This window comes from Bidens hawaiensis, unplaced genomic scaffold (assembly GCF_021521415.1).
Source record: "Bidens hawaiensis isolate Kalapana, Puna unplaced genomic scaffold, B.hawaiensis_p1.1 tig00022490_1, whole genome shotgun sequence".
Classification (NCBI taxonomy): Eukaryota; Viridiplantae; Streptophyta; class Magnoliopsida; order Asterales; family Asteraceae; genus Bidens; species Bidens hawaiensis.
This window is the reverse complement of record NW_027493499.1, coordinates 62435-85693: the sequence shown is the minus strand read 5'-3', so window position 1 is coordinate 85693 and position 23259 is coordinate 62435. Positions and strand designations below refer to the sequence as shown.

Genomic DNA, 23259 nt, shown 5'->3' with positions numbered 1-23259 from the left:
GAAGATTTCTCGACGTTGAAGATCTCCTAGTTTCGAGTCGGAAATTAGGGGGTGATTGTTGGTATTTTCCATCATAATAGGTCCGTCACGCGTAGGTGACCGGGTTGGACCTATTGAGCTCATGGAATTCATTAATGTTGTAATGGGTTTATGGGGTTGCAATTTTGGCTTTATATTTGGTAATTAATTGTTGACCAAGTTTGGGTCATCCTATAAATACATAGCCATATTTAAAGTTATTGTATTATGAGAGGGATTATTGTAATTGAGTTTTGAGTTAGTTTCTTGATTACAATAATACGAGATGTTTACCCTAAATATCATGTGCTCGTTTATGTTTCTATCATCACTTCGTTCTTTGGAAAAAACACTTCATACACACACATAGGGGGTTATTATCTATGTAAGTCCCAAATCTGGATCATTACAATTATGATATCAATATAACAAGTATAGGTGCGGAATACCAATACTTGGTGACTCAAGAACACGAGTTTACAATAATGGTAACACGGTATTGCTTCAAAACACACGTATATTAGATACGTCGGGTGCTTAAGCACTTACAATACTTCCACGTCTAGCAATTGGTAGACGGCCAAAACAATATCAATAACCAGTGAACTAACAACCTTTACTCAACACATGACCTCGACTATATATAGAGAAACCAAACGCTAGCCCAAACAAACCAAAATCCCATCGAGAACATCAAATAGTTCTCGGTTTACATAACATCCCATAGCCCAAGCCCAATACAAGTAGACTAAGAACAAACCATATAAAATAGGCCCAACAATCTCCCCCTTGGTTTGTAGCTTTGTCTTCAATCATGCTCCATCTAGTCTATATCAGCATCCTTCAATCCCCCTGCCCAAAACTTGCACCTGATGATAGAGGCGACCATAGCTGTGTATTCTTTAGCAGCTGCTTCAAAAAGTGGATCAGCTACAATCTGGAACATGCTGAGTGTCTTGATATCCTTCTCTCCAAATTTCAATAAATCATTAGGATCTACGAATCAGTATTGCCCTTTTCCCTTTTGTAACTTGATAATAACCGTGGCAGTAAATGTATCATAGAACAGAACCTCATGTTCTCCAAAGTGCCATCAAGAATGGCATCTGGTACAGGGATATAAGTAACTTTCTTTGTGGGAGGCCACATTAGATTCACCATTGTTTTCCCGGTCTTTGGATCCAAGACTCCTTTGGCTTTCTTTAAAAAAGATTCTGCAGTTGTCATGTTTGGAAAGCCTCGATCAACCTCACGTCTCAGGAAATTCCAGAAATCTAGACCACGCTTGTCGTTAGTTGGGTTGGTGAATGGAGAATTAATCAGGTCACTAAGATCCACTTTGGTCTAGGAGCCAAAGTCTTTCATCTTCTTGTAGTACTCAGTTGTTCCCGACTTTCTCTTTACCCACCACATACTCTTGTCCGCGTCAAAACCCCGTGATAGAACTCCCGATCGATCACCGTATTTATCAGAGAACCCCTTTTGAAGCGTAACAACAAACCTGTCTGGGTGATCCGATGATTCAGCATTCTGATTTGAGTTCTTCATCACCAGCAGTTTCTTCTTTCCTTTTTCAAGCAATTTCTTCTGAATTCTGTCTGATTTCTCTTTGGTGATTGGGGGTGCATCCATGTATTGCTTCAGTGACTCTGACTCATGAATGTTGTCGGCTGGATGAATAGGAGAGTCTTTGCCTTGATCAACAGTGGGAGTTTGATGTACCACATCATCATTACTTTTAAACTCATCTCCAAATTTTTGAAATAACTTTTGTTGAAGATCAAGATACATTGTTGTTAAACCTCCCATGCCAGGCTGCAACTCTTTAATCTTGGAATCTTGTCTGAGTTGCTTGCTTCAAGTTCCTGAATACGAACATCTTTAACTACCGAATCTTGTTCGAGTTCAAAGACTCTACGTTGTAGTGCATGAATGTCTACATGGGCATTCTCAAGAACCACACCTTTACCCTTGTTCTGAAAGTAACTCTCTTGCATAGCAAGGATTTGGGCAACCTTGCTTGATGTACTTGGGCTTGACTGACCCTGAACGGCTGGGCCTGATGAACCAGAGGAATATTTGTAGTGTCGGTGTATGGAATGTCTGTATCAAAGTCAGATTCATTAACAAAGTCACTAGACAACAGATCTTGAAATGATGGCTCTGCTGTAGATGTACTGGTTCAGCTTGTGTTTCTTGAGCATGTGACTCTGGTTGAGTAGTTTGTTGTTGTGGGATGGTGGTCGTTGTTGGTGTTGGTGTAGAGGTTGTTGGTGTTGGTGTAGCGGTTGTTGTTTCGGCTTCACTATCCAAATCGCTATATCTCGGATCAACCCTTTTTTCGTTTGCGATGGATGAGATCAGCAGTTGGTTCTTCACTCACGTTTCCTCAATGTTTTCAGTAACTGTGTGAGGAGGTTTCAGCGCAGTTGACTGAAATAAAGCTTTGGCAGCTTCAAGAGCACTCAACTTTTCAGCATCAGTAAGAGTGTCTGTCTGATGGTGTTCTTCTTCATCTTCATCGTCATCAGAGATTTCAAACGTTGCAGCACGTGGTTGAGCTGGTGCCACATGCTCGTCAGCAACCTGAGCTATAACAGGCTCAGCTTCAGTCTCAGCAAATCTTCTGAACTTCACCAGAGCATTTAAGCCCCGATATACAACTTTCACCCCCTTCCTGGACTGTTTCATCAACCCAAAGGTGTTGGGTCCCATTGACTTCATGTCCAAAGTTTCAACAGATCTGACCAGGTCGGTGTAATGAGAATCGAAGATCATCTGTAAGAATCTTGGATATATGAGGAACATCTCCTTCTTCTTTGCTTTCAAGTTGCTCATCATTTCATTGAAAACGAACTTGGAATAATTGTAATTCCAATCCATGAACAGAGTAACGATAGCAGACATGTTAGTGTGGTAGATTTCGTCTGAACCTCTCATCCTCCCCGAGATACATGCAAAGAACGTGTTTAATAGGTATCTCCAGTACGGGTGAAATAACTTCTTGATTGCAGGGGGATAGGTGCCTTCGTAGCCCATTCTGGCAAGAACCTCATTAACTTCAGCAGCCGAGTACTCTGTCGGGTAATCAGGTTGATCCCCAAACATAAGAACTTCTCTAACAATAGCCTCTGTGATAACAACTGGCTTCTTCTGTACTTTGGAATCAATATACATTACTCCGTCTGGCCCTCGAGGATTGATTGACACATTGTTCCAAAAATCGGTGACCATCTTCTTGCAAATGACAGGGTTCTCTCGAAGAGCATGAAAGATCCTGCAAGTTTTGAGTCCGACTATCATAGACTTGAATTCCTTGTGGGCCATGGGTGGATCAAACAAATGACCAACTATGTTATGTGTATCAACAAACTTTAACGGATTCTGATCAGCCATTTCTGCACCAAACGTATCAAGTTAGACAACATATAGATTAATTTGATAGTATATAAAAAAATTCATGACTTATAAGGGATTTGGGCTATAGAATTAAAACAGGCCCAAATAGGAATCATTTGAATCCCATAAGATCCATTAGTTGGCCCAATAAAACAACCCAGTATAGTATTGGGCCCAACAGTGAGTAATAAGTCCAGCAGGAGAGTTCTCGGTCAACAGGGAGAGTTCTCGGTCAACGAATGAGTTTTCGGTTAACGAAAGTCAATGAAGTCAACCGAGAACTGGGGTTCTCGGTCAATATTTAATCGAACGGGGGTTCTCGGTCAGGACTTGACCGAGAACGTAAGTTCTCTGTCAAGACAAGGTGTTCTCGGTCAACGAAAGTCAACCGAGAACTCCTTGACAGCTGGGGACAGAGAACCCCTTGGGTTCCTCTTTGGAAAGTGTGCAATCATCTTCAACCCACCGAGATCTCTAAAACCTCCATTAAACATGCAACTATTTCATAATAATCAACCGAAAACACTCAATTAAACCATAAGACGTCCACCAAAACCCCTAATTACTCAAGAATCCACTTTTAATTCATCAAATTATCCATGAAATCAGTTCATGGCAACATCAATTAAGCCTCTGTCTGTACATAGATCCCATACAACTTTGTTCAATACCTGTTAAGCAAATAAGAACACACTAAAAGATGATTAGTGATGATGGTTTTGATTTCGGCTAGAACACTTTGAGAGAAAGAGTTAAGTTTCTTTAAACAGATGAGGGTAATAAGAGTGTTAAAAAAAACCTTTGAGATTATTTATTTAGTAACCAGGACGGGCCGAAAACCCTTAACAAGCCAACCCTTAATGAGCTCAACACAGAGGGAAGCCCAAGTAAAAACATACCCAAACATTAGGGTGACCCAAAAAACTTTCAAAGCCCAAACTTAAGATAAGCTCAATTTATACAAACGTTTCGAGGAGAGTAGTTTTGAGGAAAAATAAATAGAATAGATAAAACGTAACAAAATAAAGTTAAACAAGAACAAGAAAAACAAATCCACATTAATATACACAAGAACTCCCTTGAATTTCATAAAGTCGGGATCAAATTTCAGTTTTATTAAAAAAAACGCCGCCCTTTTATGAAAAGATCCGAACATGGAATCATATCGTTTAAGAGGTTGTCACAAGCATTCACGTCCAGCTTTATTATGACATAAAGAGACATGTTGATAGCAGGTATAACATACTTAGCATGATTTTCATTGCATCAGTGATATGATTAAGGTTCAGTTCGGCATAAAGCATAGATGGACATCATGGATCTGTGATGCCCCCTATCTCTTCGCAAAGCGTATTTGGCTTTCCCCAGATCACCCCAATTTGACTCCAACCCCCTAGAGCTTGATCAAAAATTTTATAGATAGCAGACAGTTTTAAGCTTTGAGGTTGAACGTTGGACTTACAAGCCATCCGGACTTACAGGCCTTTCATTCGAGACATGACAAGACTTATTTTTACGCCCCCATCTCTGTAGTTCTAGTTTTGACCCTTTAAGCTTTTGAAAATATAGACTTTGCGTAAAATAAATGAGTAGAATAAGAGAAAACACTTCACAATTTTTTTTTAAATAATACAATATTTTTGGTGATCAAAACACTAACGAGCTCGTGTATGACTGGGTAGTTGCTTTTCTGCCTATCATTCGGAGAGACGTATCTGGAGACATGCACATGTCTTCAAAATAACTCTCCACATTAAGTTTAGCAAATTTAGTTTATATCACTTTAACTTTTACGCATCATGGAAAGCTACCATACAAATCAATTATTGTTCTAGACCCTTTTAAGCTTAATAACATCACCCGTTAGGCACACAAAAACAATTTATCTATCACTTTCCAAAGGTTGGATCAATTCTCATTTGAAAATATTTTGAAGCTTCTAAAAAGCTGTCAACTGAATAATAATATCACTTCCCTAGAGTTAAATAAAACACACGTGTCAAGAACTCAGTCACCCCGGTCACTTTAAGCTTTCAGGTGAATGGCTATCCATTATAACCACAGGTGGTTAACCGGACCAAACATGCATGAAAACACATGTCCTTCCAGCTCAGAGTTACTGACATAATTTTAAGTGAAAGAATACGAAACACAAAACACATTATAGTCGCCTCGGGTGCTTTCGGTCGTTAGGTAAATGGCTATCCTGTGAAGCTACAAGTAGAACACCGGACCAACCATATACAAGTATATGTCCTTAAAACTTGAGCAACCGACATAATTTTAAGCGAGAATGAATCTTGAAAAGCAATTTTTTTAATAATAAAAACACACACACGCTATTTTTGTTTTTTTAATAATAAAACGCACACACACTATTTTTGTCTTTTTGAATTTTCTCCACCTAAATTTGTGCAAAATAAACAACTGTGTACAAATTTATACCCAAAAAGACTCAATCCTCGAAACGAAGCATTTTAAGAAACCCCACAAGCATATTAAATTTTGTTGTTCCGACCGGTTTTGTAAATAAGTCCGCCACATTGTTGTCGGTGTGGACTTGATCAAGATGAATCAATTTTCGATCGAAATAGTCAGGAATAAAATGAATTTTAATATCGATGTGCTTGGTTTTAGGGTGTTGAACTGAATTTTTCGCAATTGCAATGGCCACGTCATTATCACAGAAAATAGGGGTGTTAAGAAATTCCAAACCGTAATCCAGCAACTGGTTTTGCATCCAGATAACCTGAGAGCAGCAAGCAGATGCGGCAACATACTCGGCTTCGGCGGTCGAGGTGGACACAGTCTGTTGTTTCTTACACTGCCATGAGATGAGACGGTCTCCTAAGAACTGGCAACCAGCTGACGTGGATTTCCTGTCTATGTCGTCTCCGCCATAATTGCTATCAGCAAAAGCATAAAGATCAAATTCTGATTGTTTGGGATACCAAAGACCTAACTTTGGTTGTCCCTTCAGATATCTAAAAATACGTTTAACAACAATTAAATGAGAGAGTTTAGGGTTAGCCTGGAAACGAGCACATTGGCAGACTGCAAACATGATGTCAGGAAGACTGGCTGTGAGATACATCAGATACCCGATCATCAATCGATAATACGTTTGATCTACGGGACTCCCTTCAGGATCAGATGACAGTAGCGGTCTTTCTGCCATGGGAGTGTTAGCACTCTTGGAATCTTGAAGTTCAAACTTTGCCAGCATATCTTCAACATACTTTCCTTGATGCAGTAAAATTCCTGTCGAGCTTTGGCGAACCTGTAGCCCCAGAAAGGTTGTCATTTCACCCAACGAACTCATTTCAAATCTCTTCTTCATTACACCCTCAAATTCTTTGCACAACTCAGCACTGGTGGATCCAAAAATGATATCGTCGACATAGATCTAGACGAGAATCAAATATTTTCCGACAGTTTTCCGGAACAATGTTTGATCGATGGTTCCACGCTTGTAGCCATGATCAAGAAGATGCACGGTCAGTGTAGCATACCACGCTCGAGGAGCCTGATGTAGCCCGTACAATGCCTTGTCGCTTGTAGACGTGATTTGGTTTCTTAGAATCAACAAACCCCGGTGGCTGATCAACATAAATCTTTTCTTTGACCTCACCATACAAAAACACGGTCTTGACATCCATCTGATACACTGTAAACCCCATATATGATGCATACGTCAGAAAAATTCTAATCGCCTCAAGTCTAGCCACTGGAGCATAGACTTCGGTGAAATCTAACCCCTCAACCTGACGAAACCCACGAACTACCAGTCGTGCTTTATTTCGAACAATAACCCCGGTGTCATCTTGCTTGTTTCTAAAGACCCATCTTGTATCGAGAGCTTTCTTTCCTTCCGGAAGTGTAACTAATCTCCAAACCTTTAACTTATCAAACTGATTCAATTCTTCATGCATAGCATCAACCCAACTAGGTTCCTGAAGAGCCATTTCAACATTCTTTGGCTCAATTTGAGAGATAAAGCAGGAAAACATACAACTGTTTATATGTCCAATCTGACTTCTGGTGGACACACCCGCTTCAATGGGACCTATGATATTTTCAATCGGATGATTCTTCTGGATTCTCGACTGAATCAATGATCGGAAACATCATTGTTAGGTTGAAGATTTAACACGTTCTCACCAGAATCAGTAAGGGGGTTCTTCCAGCTAGATGTCGTCGTACTGTGGGAATACGAAGTACCGGCCACGTATTCATCTGGGATGGCATCGGGAAACAGTGTGCTCCCGAATATATGACGAATGGAACTCTCCTCCTCAGTATTAGCAGTATCTTCAGACGTATTCGGCGAACAATCGGTTTCTGAAGATTCCTTGGGCTGAGTGTCAGTTGTAGACGAATCATTACTTAACTCAGCGACACCATCATCCAGTAACGGAGAGATGTGAGACACTGCCTGTGAACTATCTTTAGTAACTTCCACTGTGGGACAACTTGGAGATTCTATGTTGATAACTGGAAATACGTTGAATGGTTTGAAGAGTTCGTTGTAGTCAAATAACCAATCAGGACCAACACGAGCGTCTGTTTCATTTTCTTCCAACCAACGAACTTCATAGGATTCAAGAATCTGTTTAGTTGATTTGTTGTTACCCTGTAAGCTTTATTACCCACGTAACCAACAAAATAGCGCTCATCAGCTGTAGCCCCAAACTTTGGAATAGATTCAAGATTCAGCAATGTGCATGGACAGCCAAACGCTCTGAAGTGTGCGACAGTGGGTTTGTGACCATAGACAATCTCGTATGGAGTCTTCATTTTGGACTTGTTGATAATAACCCGATTCTGAACTTAGCATGTTGTATTGATAGCCTCTGTCCAGAAGAACAAAGACAGTTTAGAGTCACACAACATAGTCCTAGCTGCCTCGATAAGAGTTCTGTTTCTTCTTTCAGCTACACCGTTTTGTTGTGGTGTTCGAACGACGCTATACTGACGAAGTACTCCTTTTTCTGAACAGAAATGATTCAATGATGCATTCTTGAATTCCGTTCCATTGTCACAACGAATTCCTTTCAGCTTCAAGTTCAGTTGGTTCTCCATGAGTATCACGAACTTCTTGATTAAATCTGCAGTTTCACTCTTATTTGACAAGAAAAATACCCATGTAAAACGTGAGTAGTCATCAGTAATAACAAGACAATAAGAGCTACGAGAAAGACTCAAAACATGGATTGGTCCGAAAAGGTCCATGTGGAGTAATTGAAAAACGGAAGATATAGATTAATTAACTTTGGCTTGTGAGACTTTCGATGATGTTTTCCCAAAGAACAAGCAACACATTTTTCAATAGTCACAAAATCTTTGATTGGTAAACCACGAACCAAATTATTTTTAGCAAGACGATTCAGATTTTTAGTATTAGGATGAACAAGCCGACTATGCCAAAGCATTGCATTCTGTTCTAACACTTTTGAAAACAAACAGGTTATTTCGTCAGGAACATTTTTGTTCATGTCGATCACATAGGCATTATCTTTCGTTGTGATCGAACAAGAATCCAGTCTTCTGGTATAATTATACCGGGTTTCAAAATCAGACACTCTTTCTTAGAAAAATGAGTTGAAAAATCTTTGTCACAGATTTGTGACACGCTCAGCAAACTGTGCTTTAATTCTTGAACAAAATTAACATTTTCAAATTTTAGAACACCGTTACTTACATTACCCTTCTGAGTGATCTTTCCCTTTTCACCTCCCGCAAAGGACACATACCCACCGTTAAAGATTTGAAGGTCGTGTAGTTGGGTAATGTCTCCTATCATGTGCCTGGAACAGCCACTATCAACATACCAAGATCTGATGATATTCCTCATAGCTGTCCCCGCACGAAACTTGGGATTAATTAGTTTTTGGTACCCAGTCCATACTTACACTGGTTGATCCTGATTCATCTACAGTTGTCACGGATTCCCATGACATGTCCTTTTGATCATCAAACATGGACTTTGCAAAAACTTTGGCCGGAGATTTAGGCAACCATCTGTGTCTGTGTGACTTGGAGTTATAGGTACGAATGGTTGTCGTAACCTCCGGAGCTTTGGATGTGGAAGGAGACGAATCAACCTTTTTCTCTTGTTTTGGTCTAGACTTAGTGCTCATGTTTGAATTAGAGGTCGAAACATCTTTTTTGACCTTTCTTTTGGACGTGTTGGGTTTGGTCTGATAAGGACTAAACCTGCCAGATTTGTTTCGATTCCAATCATCGTCAAAGTAATTAGCCTGATAGTGCCTGAAACCTTTCCTGAACACATTATAAGGCATGTAGGGCATATTCCTTTGATAGAATCCATAATAAGGAACATATGGATGATGTGGACAATTTCTGGCAATATGACCAGGAGTGCCACAATTAAAGCAAGTTTGACGATTTATGAAAAAATAATTTTGAGCAACTCCTTGTCTGGACTGATTGTGTGGACCAGCCTGCTTGAATTTACGAGAATTTATGTTCTCGTCTTTGAATTTATTACCTTGTTTGTCATTAGAGCGTCCCTCCTTGACAAACTTAGGTGCAACATATTTGTTGGATGCTTTTTTTTTTAATTTTATTCAAAACCACATTATCAGAATCCAAAGTTTTAATAGAATCAACCACACAAAAATCCTTACTATTTAAAGCAGAGCCCACATACACAGTCGGAATAACATAATTCAAAACAGGAAGTTTTAAAGAAACATCAGAAACAACATCATTATCAAATTCAAAACAAGGGTCGTCATCCTCATCGTTCATATTTGAAGTAGACAGACCAGTTTTCACAGAACTGGCTTCGTCACCCTTATTTTGTTTACCATATTTCATAACCTTTATCTTTTCTTCCTATTCTTTGGTGACAGGGGTAGGTATATAATTATGGTTGTAAGGTGGGGGAACTTGATTGTATCCTATTCCCTCACCTTTATTTTCTTTCCACCACAACTGGTTCTCAAACATTGAGTTAACTACATTACTGGAACCATCGAATTTTTTAAAATCAAGCTCAGCCTTTTCAAACTTATTAGTTAGATTTATGATTTCTAACTTGGAGGCTTCTAGTTTAGCAGTCAACTCAGCAATTTCTTGTTTGGCATTAAGGTGATGACAACTTTTTATACTAAAATCAGATTTAAGATTAGAAATATCCTTTTTTTGTGCTTCTATTTTATCTAGAAAGCCCTTTTCGTTTTTCTTAAGTTTAAAATTTTCTGATTTTATTCTCTCCATATCTCTAGTCAAGTTATCATGGTGAAGCTTATACAATTCTATTTTTTCAACACAATTTAAAGAGCATGGTTTGAAACTTACCTCAGATGAATTTGGTGAAGTGAACGACATATATGCAAACTGAAGCTCTTTGATCTTCTCCTCAGTAACGTCTTCTTTTCCGGTGTCTTCAACATTTGCAAAGTTTGTAGTCTGGTCTCCAATGTTGAGTGCAGCCATCTGACCTTCCCAAGAGAACTGTTGAGCAACCATACCCCTTTCACCATTACCAGAATTAGCTCCGAACTCACTTCTGACATTTCCAACAGGAACCAAAGCCCTTTCTTTATTTCCATCCTTCGTTGGATTAGTACATTCCCGAGCAAAGTGACCCGGCCCATGACAGTTGTAGCACCTAAGAGTATCCTTGTTAAAACCCACCTTTTGATTATTCGGCATGTTCCAATTATTTCTACCCGTCCTCTTAGTGAACTTCTTCGCACGAAAAACTGCCATGGCGATTTGCCACGAGATGCCCATTTCTTCAACATCATCAGGATGGATCTGATCTAATTCAGCAGCAACCACTGGTTGAACCAAGTGTCCAGCCAAAAATGCATTATAGCAATTCATGAATCCCGCCATTAGAGCGATATTCTCTTGAATCTCTTTTGATATGGTGGGAATCTGATTGAAGTTCTGGCTGGAAGTGTGAGCAGTTTTTCCAGTATCATTAGAGGACTGTCCACACTTGGTGAAGAAAACTGGAGCTGGTTGAGGTGGGGTGGATGAAGAAGATGATTGACTCCGAGTGGATGAGAACATCTGGAAGTTACTCTGAGGTGGTTGTTGATTGGGTTTGAACAATGAAAAACTGTCTTGAGAAATAAGAGCACTGTTGGAAGGAACATTGTATCCGGCCGCACTATAAGAACTAGCATGATTTATAGCACGTTGTTTATCATCCATATCACAAGCTTTAACAGTGGCTATCATTTCAGTCATACCCATTCTGTTGAGGTCCTTGGTCTTTCTTATAACCGCAACATTCATGTCCCAACTCTTTGGCAATGAGTTCACCAGCTTGTTGTTTATTTCTGAAGTTTGCAGATAGATTCCTGCTGATCTCATTTAAGTCAAAAGAGATATGAATCTTTGAAGTTGGGATTCCAGCGTTTCTCCCAAAATATGATTAAACATGTTGAATTTTTGTCGCAGCAGATCTTGGCGACTTCTCTTCATATCTTCATTCCCTTCATAAACTTCTATCAATGCCTCCCACAACTCTTTAACAGATTGAAGTTCTCTAAACTGAAGGGAAATCTCGGTGAGAGTGCCATGGTTAGAGTGGATAGAGCCTTTTCATCTTCTTCAACTTTAGCAAAATCATCATCGTCATACTGTGCAACTAGTTTCACAAGAACTTCGTCTGAGCCATCCTTTTGATAGGTGATTCTTTGACGTCCCCTCACAATACTTTTTCAAATTTTAGAATCTTTCATCTTGGCATAGTGTTCAAAACGAAATTTCCATTCACTGAATCCCTCATGAGATAAGAGACAGTCCCCATGATGGAATCAAGTTCTTGATGAAAAGATGAGTTCACTGAGTTACTACCATTCGTTAATTGGGCCATTGAGATTGGATTAAGGATGTTTTTTAGGTCCAATTAATTATTAAGGTCCAAAGGTTACTTTAAAGTTCAGATATAAGGCCCAAGTCCAAATCAAATGAGCCCAAACAGTTAACTGGGCTGAAAACAAAAACACACTGGTTAACCGAGTCAGACCGAGAACCCAGAAATTGACCGAGAACAGCTAAGTAGACAAAGCTTTGACCGAGAACACTGTCGTTGACCAGTCTTTGACCGAGAACACCAAGAGGTTGACCAACAGTTGACCGAGAACTAAAGAATTGACCAATTATTGACCGAGAACCCAAGAGTTTACCAGTCTTTGACCGAGAACTACCAAAAGCTAACCAATCTTGACCGAAAACTACCAGCAGCCGAGAACCTTCTTAGCCCAGAACACCGGTTTTTGACAGATTTGTAACAAACTCCCCGAAAAGAAGGTTTTGAATTGTTTCCAAAAACAATACTAATCCTTTCCAAAATTTAAACTTCTTCTCCGATCAGAGAGTTGCGGAAGTCACAAACATCACCAAATCTTGATATCTTGAATCCGTTGATATCACAATAACGAGCCTGAATAGGTCTAAGGCTCTGATACCAATTGTAAGTCCCGAATCTGGATCACTACAATTATGATATCAACATAACAAGTATAGGTGCGGAATACCAATACTTGGTGATTCAAGAACATGAGTTTAAAAATAATAGTAACACGGTATTGCATCAAAACACACGTATATTAGATACGTCGGGTGCTTAAGCACTTACAATATTTGCATGTCTAGCGATTGGTAGACGGCCAAAACAATATCAATAACCAGTGAATTAACAACCTTTACTCTACACATGACCTCGACTATATATAGAGAAACCAAACGCTAGCCCAAACAAACCAAAAGCCCACCGAGAACATCAAATAGTTCTCGGTTTACATAACATCCCATAGCCCAAGCCCAATACAAGTAGACTAAGTACAAACCATATAAAATAGGCCCAACAATCTAAGAAAACAAAGACTCCTAGGTGAGGGGTAAATGCATCCTAACAAAAAAAACATAAAATTCTTGGAATGAAGACCTACCTAGCAAATGCTTCATAACATAGAGTTGTACATATAGTTTAAAACACTTTTAGTTATTATTATACGTTATAGTATACTTAAGTTGAAAATAATATAATACTTTATTCTAAGATATTTATTTTATAAAAGATATCTATATTTTGGAAAGACGAGCATGTTACCGCATGTGGTATATTACTGATATAATTTAGGAGTGCATGTAGATGAGTGTCTAATTCACTACCCAATCTATCTACTATTATAATAAATAAAAATTATTGTTATGTCACATGACACATATTTATTCCATTTTTCAACTTTGAAAGTCATACTATGTAATTAAAAGAATTAATAAATATTTTAAATATTTCATATTAATGATCTATCTATAGTAGTACATAAAGTAAAAAAATTAGAAATAAAACAACATATGTAGAACTTTTGAAACTCATTTTAGTGTGTGTAAATTCGTGTTGTATGTTTTTATTTTATTAGTGACCGATTCAGAAAGTGTTACGATTCGTCTTTACTCTGAGCAATACGAAAATGGTTAATCTCATTTGATTATTTTTTACCATTATTTATATATAATAAACTTATTTTTATATGTATTGATAACTTTTGCTAAAGTGATTTAGTTGTCAAGGAAAATAGTATTTAGATGAAGGTGCATAGCAGTACTCTTTCTTTCGGATCTAATAATTATATGCATTTTTTTTGTCACATGCTAACTGATAGTGAAATTCATTATGCTTATTCGTTGTCAAAAACTTGCATCAACTAGAGTTTCGGGCCAAGCTGATATAGAAATAAGTTGTCTTGATCCCTCAAATACAGTGGTGTCATGGCCGGTAAGTTTTGTTTCCTTGATAATATCTATTAAGATTCAAGAAGCAAAATTCATATATTTTTGGAATAGTATCCTGGTGGTGATTACATCGTGTTGTCTGTTATAGGCACAACACTCATAATTTTTTTTTAAATCTTACAAGTTATGACTTTAAATTATAGTTGACTATTATAAATGATAGGAAAATGATTGTTTATGGGTGTTGCAAACTGATTTTTATACAAAATCATTTAAGGAGTAAGATCATGAGTAGAGTGTTCGAAATACTAATATGTTTCTTTTAAGTTGGTTGTTTATTATTATGATTTGTTTGTGTTCTATCTTCTATACAAAAATCTCAAATTTGTTTGATATTGAAACATGCCCATTTTTAGTGTGACTTTGAACATTTTGGGCAAGCTTAACTTGTATTCGACCCTTTAAGTAAATGGGTCAAATTCGCTACTTGTGTTCTTTTGTAGCTAGCATAAAGGAAGGGGTGTGCCAGTCGACGCAACGCATAAGAACCGGTTTGGTCGGTACAAGTTAGGTTCAAAATTGGTAGTTTTAAGAAAAATATTACTTTTGGTTCCGAACATGCTTTTTTACATTTACACACAAATACAAAACTGCTCACTATAACTGTTTAGTTTCTTGTTTGTTGTTGGAGTTGAGTAAAATTTGTTAAGATCATCTAAAATTAAAACTTTAATAAGATGGCATGTTTAAAACTGAAAAATTATAATAAACTGCTGATAACTTTATTAGTATTATACTTTCTTTTCCGATATTATCAAATATGCAGTTGCTCTTGCTTATAATCTCATAACCTAAGGCATAAATTAGAAAAAAAGACATGAAGTAAGTCACACAAGTTTTTTTTTGTTGGTTATGGATGGTTAATAATTAATATCATTAAACCCTCAATTTGAACCATTTAGTAATTTTTACCGATAGAAACTCTTGTAACTATTGGTTCAATATAATATTTTGAAACTAACAGAACAATATACATAAAAGACGTTTTTTTTTTACATTTTTCAGCTCTTGTGACTTTTCAAAAGTTTTGATGTGTTTTTTGTACATGATTATTGCAACTTAAAGTATCAGAATTCTATAATAAGATAATGAATGAGATTTAAGTTTTCTAACATGTGTGTTACACGGGTTTATAGCCTAGTCTACCTATACTAACAAAAGAAAATAATTCTAGACATATGGCATTCTGAGATTAATTCTCACTATCAAATTTCCGCCAAAATCACTTATCTTCTATTGATGGGAAAGAAAAAAAATATTGGTTCTAAATATAGTATTGATTATAAATTCATCATACCGTATTAATTGGTCAATCTGTATTGATTGAATTATTAATGTCATAAATTATTATAAAAATACTTAATATAAAAAAATATTAATATAATAATTGCGTGTCATAAATATATTTTCCATATAATTGAAATGTATATATAAAAGAGTTTATACTTAAAGAGTATAATAATTTTTTTTTACAAATATTCAGTCTAAAAATCATACACATTTTTCATTTTTTTATATTTATTATAAGACTATTGTGATAGTTGAACAATAATGTGTTTATAAGGACAACATGAAAGATGTTTAAAAAGGGAAATCTGGTGTCTTTTTTATCTATGGCCGGGTATGGAATGTATAACATTTTTGTAAAAGACTTTAGTTACATCTTTCATATCGAAAGACCTCATTTTTTAAATGTTGCTTCCAGTGGAATTGCTTCATTATTGTATACCGATGGTAGAACAACTCATTCTCGATTTAAAATTCAAATAGTGGTAATACATTTTTTTTCATAGTATAAAGGGACTTAATTATCTTTTTTTTTATTTGAATTAAATTATTCATTATTCATTATAATTTATACATTAATTTATTCCGTGTAATACATGGATTTCTAAAGCTGATAATAACAATAAAAAATAACTATTTATTGTTTTGCTCTCTAGATGGTTATTATGAAAATTACATCCCTTATCTAAGTCATAAATTGACTTCATCAATTATTGAGATTTATTCTTATGCTTTTTAGAAAATTTCCTATTTTATTCTTCTTGATTTTAGCGTCGTCATCGATTTCGCTTTACTTTAGTTGGTTTATTTGATGATTATTTATAAAAAAGTATGAACAGTGTGGAGTAACTCATTTCTAGCCCTTCGAATCCGCTTTAATCGATTTATTACATCCACCTTTTCTATATATGCGTAGTACAAGTAATATAAAGATTTTTTATAACTAACCTAATGACCATACATGTTTCATAAATCACATGTGAAATATTTAATAATTATTGTTGATACATTAGAATATTAGGTGATCCAACGCCTATGCTTATTTTATGGAATTCATAGGCGATAATTTGAGTTTTTTTTATCAATAACTGTTGACAAATTTTGTCACATATACATATTTTGTCAACTCATGTCACTTTTTGGAATTTAATAGTTTCGTATACAAATATAATTTTCATGTTCGGTGCACTAGCTTATGTAAATGAGTAAATGATATGGTTGTACAAATATGTTGTGGAAACGTAATACCCAACTAAATGTACTTATCAACGTCCAAAACATTAAAGAAACCAACTATGTATATGTTTAGAATTTTTATTTATTATTATTATTATTATTATTATTATTTATTTTTTTTACAGTGAACATACACGGTAATTCTATTTCTAAACTTACACTATTGTACATAACGATACTAAAACTCCTACCTTGCTGGGACATCATCATTTTTTGATTTTTTTATAAACTAGACTCAATATAGTGTCGCTTTGTATATGACGTATAAAATAAGTATATAGAATAAAACACATGACATCAAAATTTGCGTGTCACGTGCTAAATGGGTCGTGCTCACCGATTGTTGGGTTAAAACTGACACAAGCTCGGTAATTAATGTTACATGAAGACAAATCGGTAATTAATTTGTACATGAAGTCGATTCGTTATCGACTTTTGACGTTTCGGGATCGTTACGGTATGGTTCTGTTTGATACCGGTACCGATACCAAGATTCTGGGAAAATCGTGATGGGGATTTTCGGTATCGATGTCGGTCGTTACATGTACGGTACCTAGCTTATCCCTAAATATGTGTATTTACAAGTTAACAAGAACATCACCCTTTTAACTACTATTTGTTTTGCGTAATGCTCTGAAACTATAAATTTACAACAAAAAAACACATATGTGTGTAAAACAATATCTTTAAACTATTAAGCGTTATACTCTTATCTCTTTTATCTTTTAAACATCATTACAATATAAAAAAGAGGTCCGTCAACCTAGTGTATCTATTTGAACCTCTCCCGTTTCACAAAACCGGTCACACATTTGATCAGAAACTGCCCCAAACACATTTAGATTCATTCAAATTCGCTATTTGTTGTCCATGCGATGGTGTCTCAGTTGTAAAGAGATGCGGGTCTATTATGAATGTCTCGATATCAATCCCCGACACCGTTTGATGTGTTCTGAAACACATGATTCACTTTCCTCATGTTCGTCGTGCGACAGGTATTTTGAAATTCAAATTCACAAATTTAGAGTAACTTTATCATCACAATAACACAAAATGGAAAGGAAAATACATAATTGATCCATTATGCTATCTTATTTGTAAAGTATACACCAAAATCAAACTATGTATTAAAGGGAATATCAAAGACAAAATAGTAATAATAAAATAACATTCCTACCAAACATGATTGGTCTAAACGACATAGAAACAAAGTTGAGTTGAATTAATATTGTAAAGAAAGAATCCAACAACTGTAACCCTTTTTATCTCCTCTCATGAATTATGAAGAAACAAAACAAAAACAAAAACAAAAACAAAAACAAATAGAAGAAGCGATAGAAATTAGAACATAAATAGTTATTCTCTCTGTCTTCTCTCTCTCTCTCCACAATACAATACTTCTTTATTTTCTTCAGCTGTGAACCCAAATTCAATTCCATCATGGGTCTTTGTGCATCAGCTCCAAAGTCAAAAACAAACCCAGAAAGAGAAAGATATCAGTTTCAAAACCGCTTTAGCTCCAATCACCAAAACTCACCGTCTAATAATAACCCACAGAAGTTTTCCGCTTCCGGCCAGGTTTCACCGCAAGCCACCGCTGCCGCCGCCGGTGCTCCTCCGTTCTGTGAGTTTTCTTTTGGTGATCTTAAAAGTGCGACTGATAACTTTAGTACGGAGTTGATTGTGTCCGAAAGTGGTGAAAAGGCGCCAAATGTTGTGTATAAAGGACGCTTGAAGAATCGACGCTTCATCGCCGTTAAAAAGTTTTCTAAAGTGGCTTGGCCGGATGCTAAACAGTTTGTGGTAATATTATTCAATTTATTTGTGTTTGATTTTATTGGAAACCTCAAATTAATATATTGTAATTATTAATTCTTAATTACATGTTTTGTGAATTCATTGTTGTTTATTATTTTTGTAGTATTTTTAGTCTAATTGACTGGTTTTATGTTGAAGAAATTGCTAAAATCATTAATTAATAACATCAAGTTGTTAGGGTATTTGCTAATATAGACTTAATGGTATTAAATTGGTAAAAAATAAATATGCAAATCAAGAATTGATATTGGTTTTAGAAGTTAAGTTATTTCTTTTATTGGTTTCATATCTGATTTACACACATACACTACACACGTGTCCGTGTAGGATAATATTTTGTTGAAATGTGAAAAATTGAAGATGGTTGTTTGATCTTGTAGGAAGAAGCAATGGGTGTTGGAAAGTTGCGTCACAAACGGCTTGCGAATTTGATTGGGTATTGTTGTGACGGTGAAGAGAGGTTGCTTGTTGCTGAGTACATGCCTAATGACACTCTTGCTAAACACCTATTTCATTGTAAGGCTATGTGTTGTGGGCTTGGTAGAAGGGGCTTTTAAGTAAGGGTGTTAAACGGGTCGTCTTCCCTGGTTCAACCTGACACGAACCTGAACCTGAACCCGAATCGTGTAAGACACGTGAACCTCAACACGACTCGTTTGACCTGAAAGTTTTTTATATTTTATTGTATTTTTTTTCACAAATTAATACTTCAAATTTACTTTTGTACAACAAAAAGTACAAATTTATATAAAATACTTACATTTCAGTTATATAATATTATTTTAATTTTCTTTGTTGTTTTACATTTTATCATAAGATACACAATCAATTTAATTTATTACATAATACACTATTTATAAAAAATAAAATAAAAAATAAATGGGTTAAACGTGCCAACACGTGAACCTGCCGGTTCGACCCAAACCGGACCTGTTTAACTCTACGGCTTCTATCTGACTCACCTGTCTCCGTTTATACCAAACCCAAAACCAAGATTTTCGTGTTAGGTTCGTATCGGGTTTTCGTTTCATGTCAGAAATTCGCACCCCTACTTTAAAGGGCTTTAACATGGAAAAAGTGCTTCCACGTAGGCACACTTTTTTCTACCCTTTTTTTTTCCTGATTTATGCATTTATTGCTCTTTAACTTAGGTGATAATGATTTTGGTCATTCAGAAAAACTGTGTTGTGTGTTTGATTTTATATCATCTAGAAAGAATAGAAGTTGTGGTTTTGGGTACATAGATTATGGTGTGCATGAGATGGATAATGAAGAATATTCAACATTTTCAGGGGAAAACCAAACCATTGAGTGGGCTATGCGAATAAGGGTTGCTCAATACATATCTGAGGCCTTAAACTATTGTAGCTCCAAAGGTCGTGAAGTGTACCATGACCTCAATGCATACAGGATCCTCTTTGATGAGGTGCATCGTTAATTTAAAATAACCTTATATATATCCCCTCCTATATCAGTTGCAAGTTCCATTCATTTCAAGAGATATATACATGTATATCTTTATGGTCGGTTTTGGTGATAGGGTTTTAAAGCTAATATGACAACGGTTTGATGGACTTTGTAGGAGGGAGATCCCCGGCTTTCATGTTTTGGATTTATGAGAAATAGTAGGGATGGGCAAAGTTATAGCACGAATCTTGCATATACGCCTCCTGAATATCTCAAACATGGTAATCACTTATTTCCTTCAAAATACAATAAAAGTTATACTGCACTCCCAAAGGTTATATTAATGAGCCTTTGTTATACAATTTTTTTGTGTTATTTGCTAAGCACGTCACTATATTCTTCCTACTGCAGGAAGAGTAACTGCGGAAAGTGTTGTTTATAGCTTCGGGACGGTTCTTTTAGATCTTCTAAGCGGGAAACACATCCCTCCAAGTCATGTAATCATTTTTTTCAAACTCCGTGTTAACCTTTTGTTTTAATCTGGATCTGTTTATTTAATTGCAAATAAAATATTCATTAATAACTATAGGCGCTTGATTTGATCCGTGGCAAAAATATCATTCTTTTAATGGAGTCGCACTTAGAAGGGAACTTTTCGACGGACGAAGCAACAATACTCGTTGACCTCGCCTCTAAATGTTTGCAGTATGAACCGAAAGATAGACCTACTATTAAACACCTTGTCGCAACACTTGCTCCACTTCAAACCAAATGTGATGTAAGAATCTCTTTCTCAGCAGACTTGCAAACCGTGAGAGACCCACCAAGAATCTAACTTTTGATTCTTTTAGGTTCCATCTTATGTGATGCTCGGGATTTCAAAACAAGAGGAAGCACCATTATCTCCACAGCGTCCGCTTTCTGCATTGGGAGACGCTTGTTCCCGTAAAGATCTTACTGCTATTCACGGGATCTTGCTTAATACACACTATCGTGATGATGAAGGAACCGGGACCAATGAGGTAGTTTGACTTGTACCTTTTGTTATGTTAGTGATACATAGATTCCGGATTAATATTGTTCATTTTCAGTTGTCATTCCAAGAATGGACTCAACAGATGAGAGATATGTTGGAGGCTAGGAAACGTGGTGACCATGCGTTCCGTGAGAAAGAATTTAAAGCTGCCATCGACTTTTATTCACAGGTACTTTAATTTCATTTCGTATAATAGTGTCATGTGTTTGAAGTTGTAATAATCAGTTGTATAAGTTAACTCTAATAACTTCAGTAACTAATTGATAAAATATCAATGGTAACATTCTTCATATTATTATTGAAGCATTCTTACAATAATATGCAGTTCATAGATGTGGGAACGATGATATCACCAACCGTGTTAGCGAGGCGGAGTTTATGTTATTTGATGTGTGATCAACCTGATGCGGCCCTTCGGGATGCTATGCAAGCACAAATTGTGCATGCGGATTGGCCGACCGCGTTCTACATGCAATCGGTGGCTCTTGGGAAGTTGGACATGCATCAAGATGCTCTCGATATGTTAAACGAGGCTGCAGGGCTTGAAGAGAAGCGACAGAAACGGGATCGAAGAGGCACATGATTTAATACAGTTGGTACATTTTCATGGAAACTAGTAAATAATTTGTTGTCAAATATGGTTGACATCAAATTTTTGAGTGAATTTATATATACAGAAAAGTTGTTATATATGATAAATGCAAAGCTTGTTGATTATAGTTTTTAAATTTTTTGAAGCATTTTGTGTGTACATTAGCGTTACAATTTCATGTTGGGTTGTGCATCAAGCAAAATCAATAAAAGGTCTAGGGTGTGCATTGGGTTGAAACCGAATCAGACTTCAACCCCCCGAAATTTCTGAAAAATCAAACAGATAGCGTAACCGAGCCAAAATTTCTGAAAATTCCGGCCGATACCTAACTGAGCGGCTTGAGATAGGGTGGATCTATGGTTTAGCTAGGGCTGAACATGAATCTTTTTTGTTAACGTTTATAAAATTTCGGGGGACCGAACAGAACGAAACCGGATTCACCCTCAAATCAAGACCAAGAACCGAATCAATATGCTTATTCAGGCTGTTCTTGGATTGACCGTGAGTCGGTATCTTGCTTATTTAGTTCAAACTGAATCTTGTTTTGCCCTGAAAAGATCTTATCTACTTGTAAGCCGGTTTTTCTAAGGTCGGGCGAGCTGGCCATGCTTCCCAAAAATAAGGACTAGCTTAAGCAATCTCATCTCTTTCACTATCACTAAATTTAAAATTACACTAAAAATCAATACATTTTCTTTCATTTTCAATGAAATTATGTCTTTTTAGACATTTTTCATTACATTTTCTGTCTCCTTTACTCATAACCAATTTCAAAGAATATTAAAAAATTTGTAAGGTACCGAAACTTTTTAAATATACAGAAATATCATTGCATTTTCTTTCTCCCCCCGACACCCTAAACCATCCCCAAATTTTAAAAACTCCGCTCACAGAGTTTGATGGATGGACTGAGAATGTTCTAAGACCAGGCTGACCAACCATAACATGGAATTCAAAAATATATAAAAACATGTATAGTTAATTCTCACGATCAATAAACATTCACTCCTAAAAAACAAGTGAAACCTACCGGGTAAACTTAAAAACACTTTATACCTACCAAATAATTACATTTATTTTATATTATTCGTCCTTTTAACTTATGGTAAATTTTTTAAATATTCAAAATTTTTAAGTTAAAATATAAAGTTTAAAATTAAATATTAAACGTTATAATGAATAGTCTATTAAGTTTATAATATTTTATGTTCAAACTTTTCAAATAATAAAAGTAATTATTATTCTATATAATATTTTTATATAAAAGCAGTAATTTTTTAATATATAATTGGTTTACTTTTTAAAAAACAAACAAATAATACCAACCCCCACCCACCTGCCACAGGCCCACTGCCCCACCATGACCATCGTTCATGGCCGAAACGAAAACCGTAAAGCTGCCTCCAAAATGAACACCAATACACCAACGTTAAAAAACCAGCTACCACGTGGGCCTTCAACACCAGCCAGAAACAGGCCATTGCCCACGTTCTAGCTTAATGTAGAAAGCATATAAAAGGTACTTTAAAAGCCCATTTGTAATTCTTAATCTATACTATATATACTAGACGGGTACCCGCGCCATGCAGCGGGAAACGTAGACTACTTAATAAGTTTATGAGTGTTTATTGTTCAGTTTGAAACCATAAAACCGTTCATCTTTTGATTTGACGGTTGATCT

At 36.2% G+C, this 23259-nt stretch overlaps 1 protein-coding gene across 1 annotated transcript; it reads left to right on the top strand.

The window, feature by feature from the left end:
* Positions 1-18152: 18152 nt before the first annotated feature.
* On the top strand, positions 18153-21703 carry LOC143565623 (serine/threonine-protein kinase BSK1-like). Its single transcript, XM_077052544.1, has 9 exons — positions 18153-18528; positions 18924-19059; positions 19836-19969; positions 20126-20231; positions 20362-20447; positions 20540-20728; positions 20802-20972; positions 21042-21155; positions 21312-21703. Exons 1-9 carry the CDS (start codon positions 18166-18168, stop codon positions 21567-21569), a joined length of 1557 nt encoding a protein of 518 aa, XP_076908659.1. The 5' UTR covers positions 18153-18165; the 3' UTR covers positions 21570-21703.
* Positions 21704-23259: the final 1556 nt, after the last annotated feature.

Coding starts and splice junctions, on each gene's coding strand:
- LOC143565623 (XM_077052544.1), top strand. CDS start 18,166: ATGGGTCTTTGTGCATCAGCTCCAAAGTCAAAAACAAACCCAGAAAGA. Junction 19,060..19,835: donor TGCTAAACACCTATTTCATT/GTAAGGCTATGT, acceptor CAACATTTTCAG/GGGAAAACCAAACCATTGAG. Junction 20,232..20,361: donor TCCTGAATATCTCAAACATG/GTAATCACTTAT, acceptor TTCCTACTGCAG/GAAGAGTAACTGCGGAAAGT.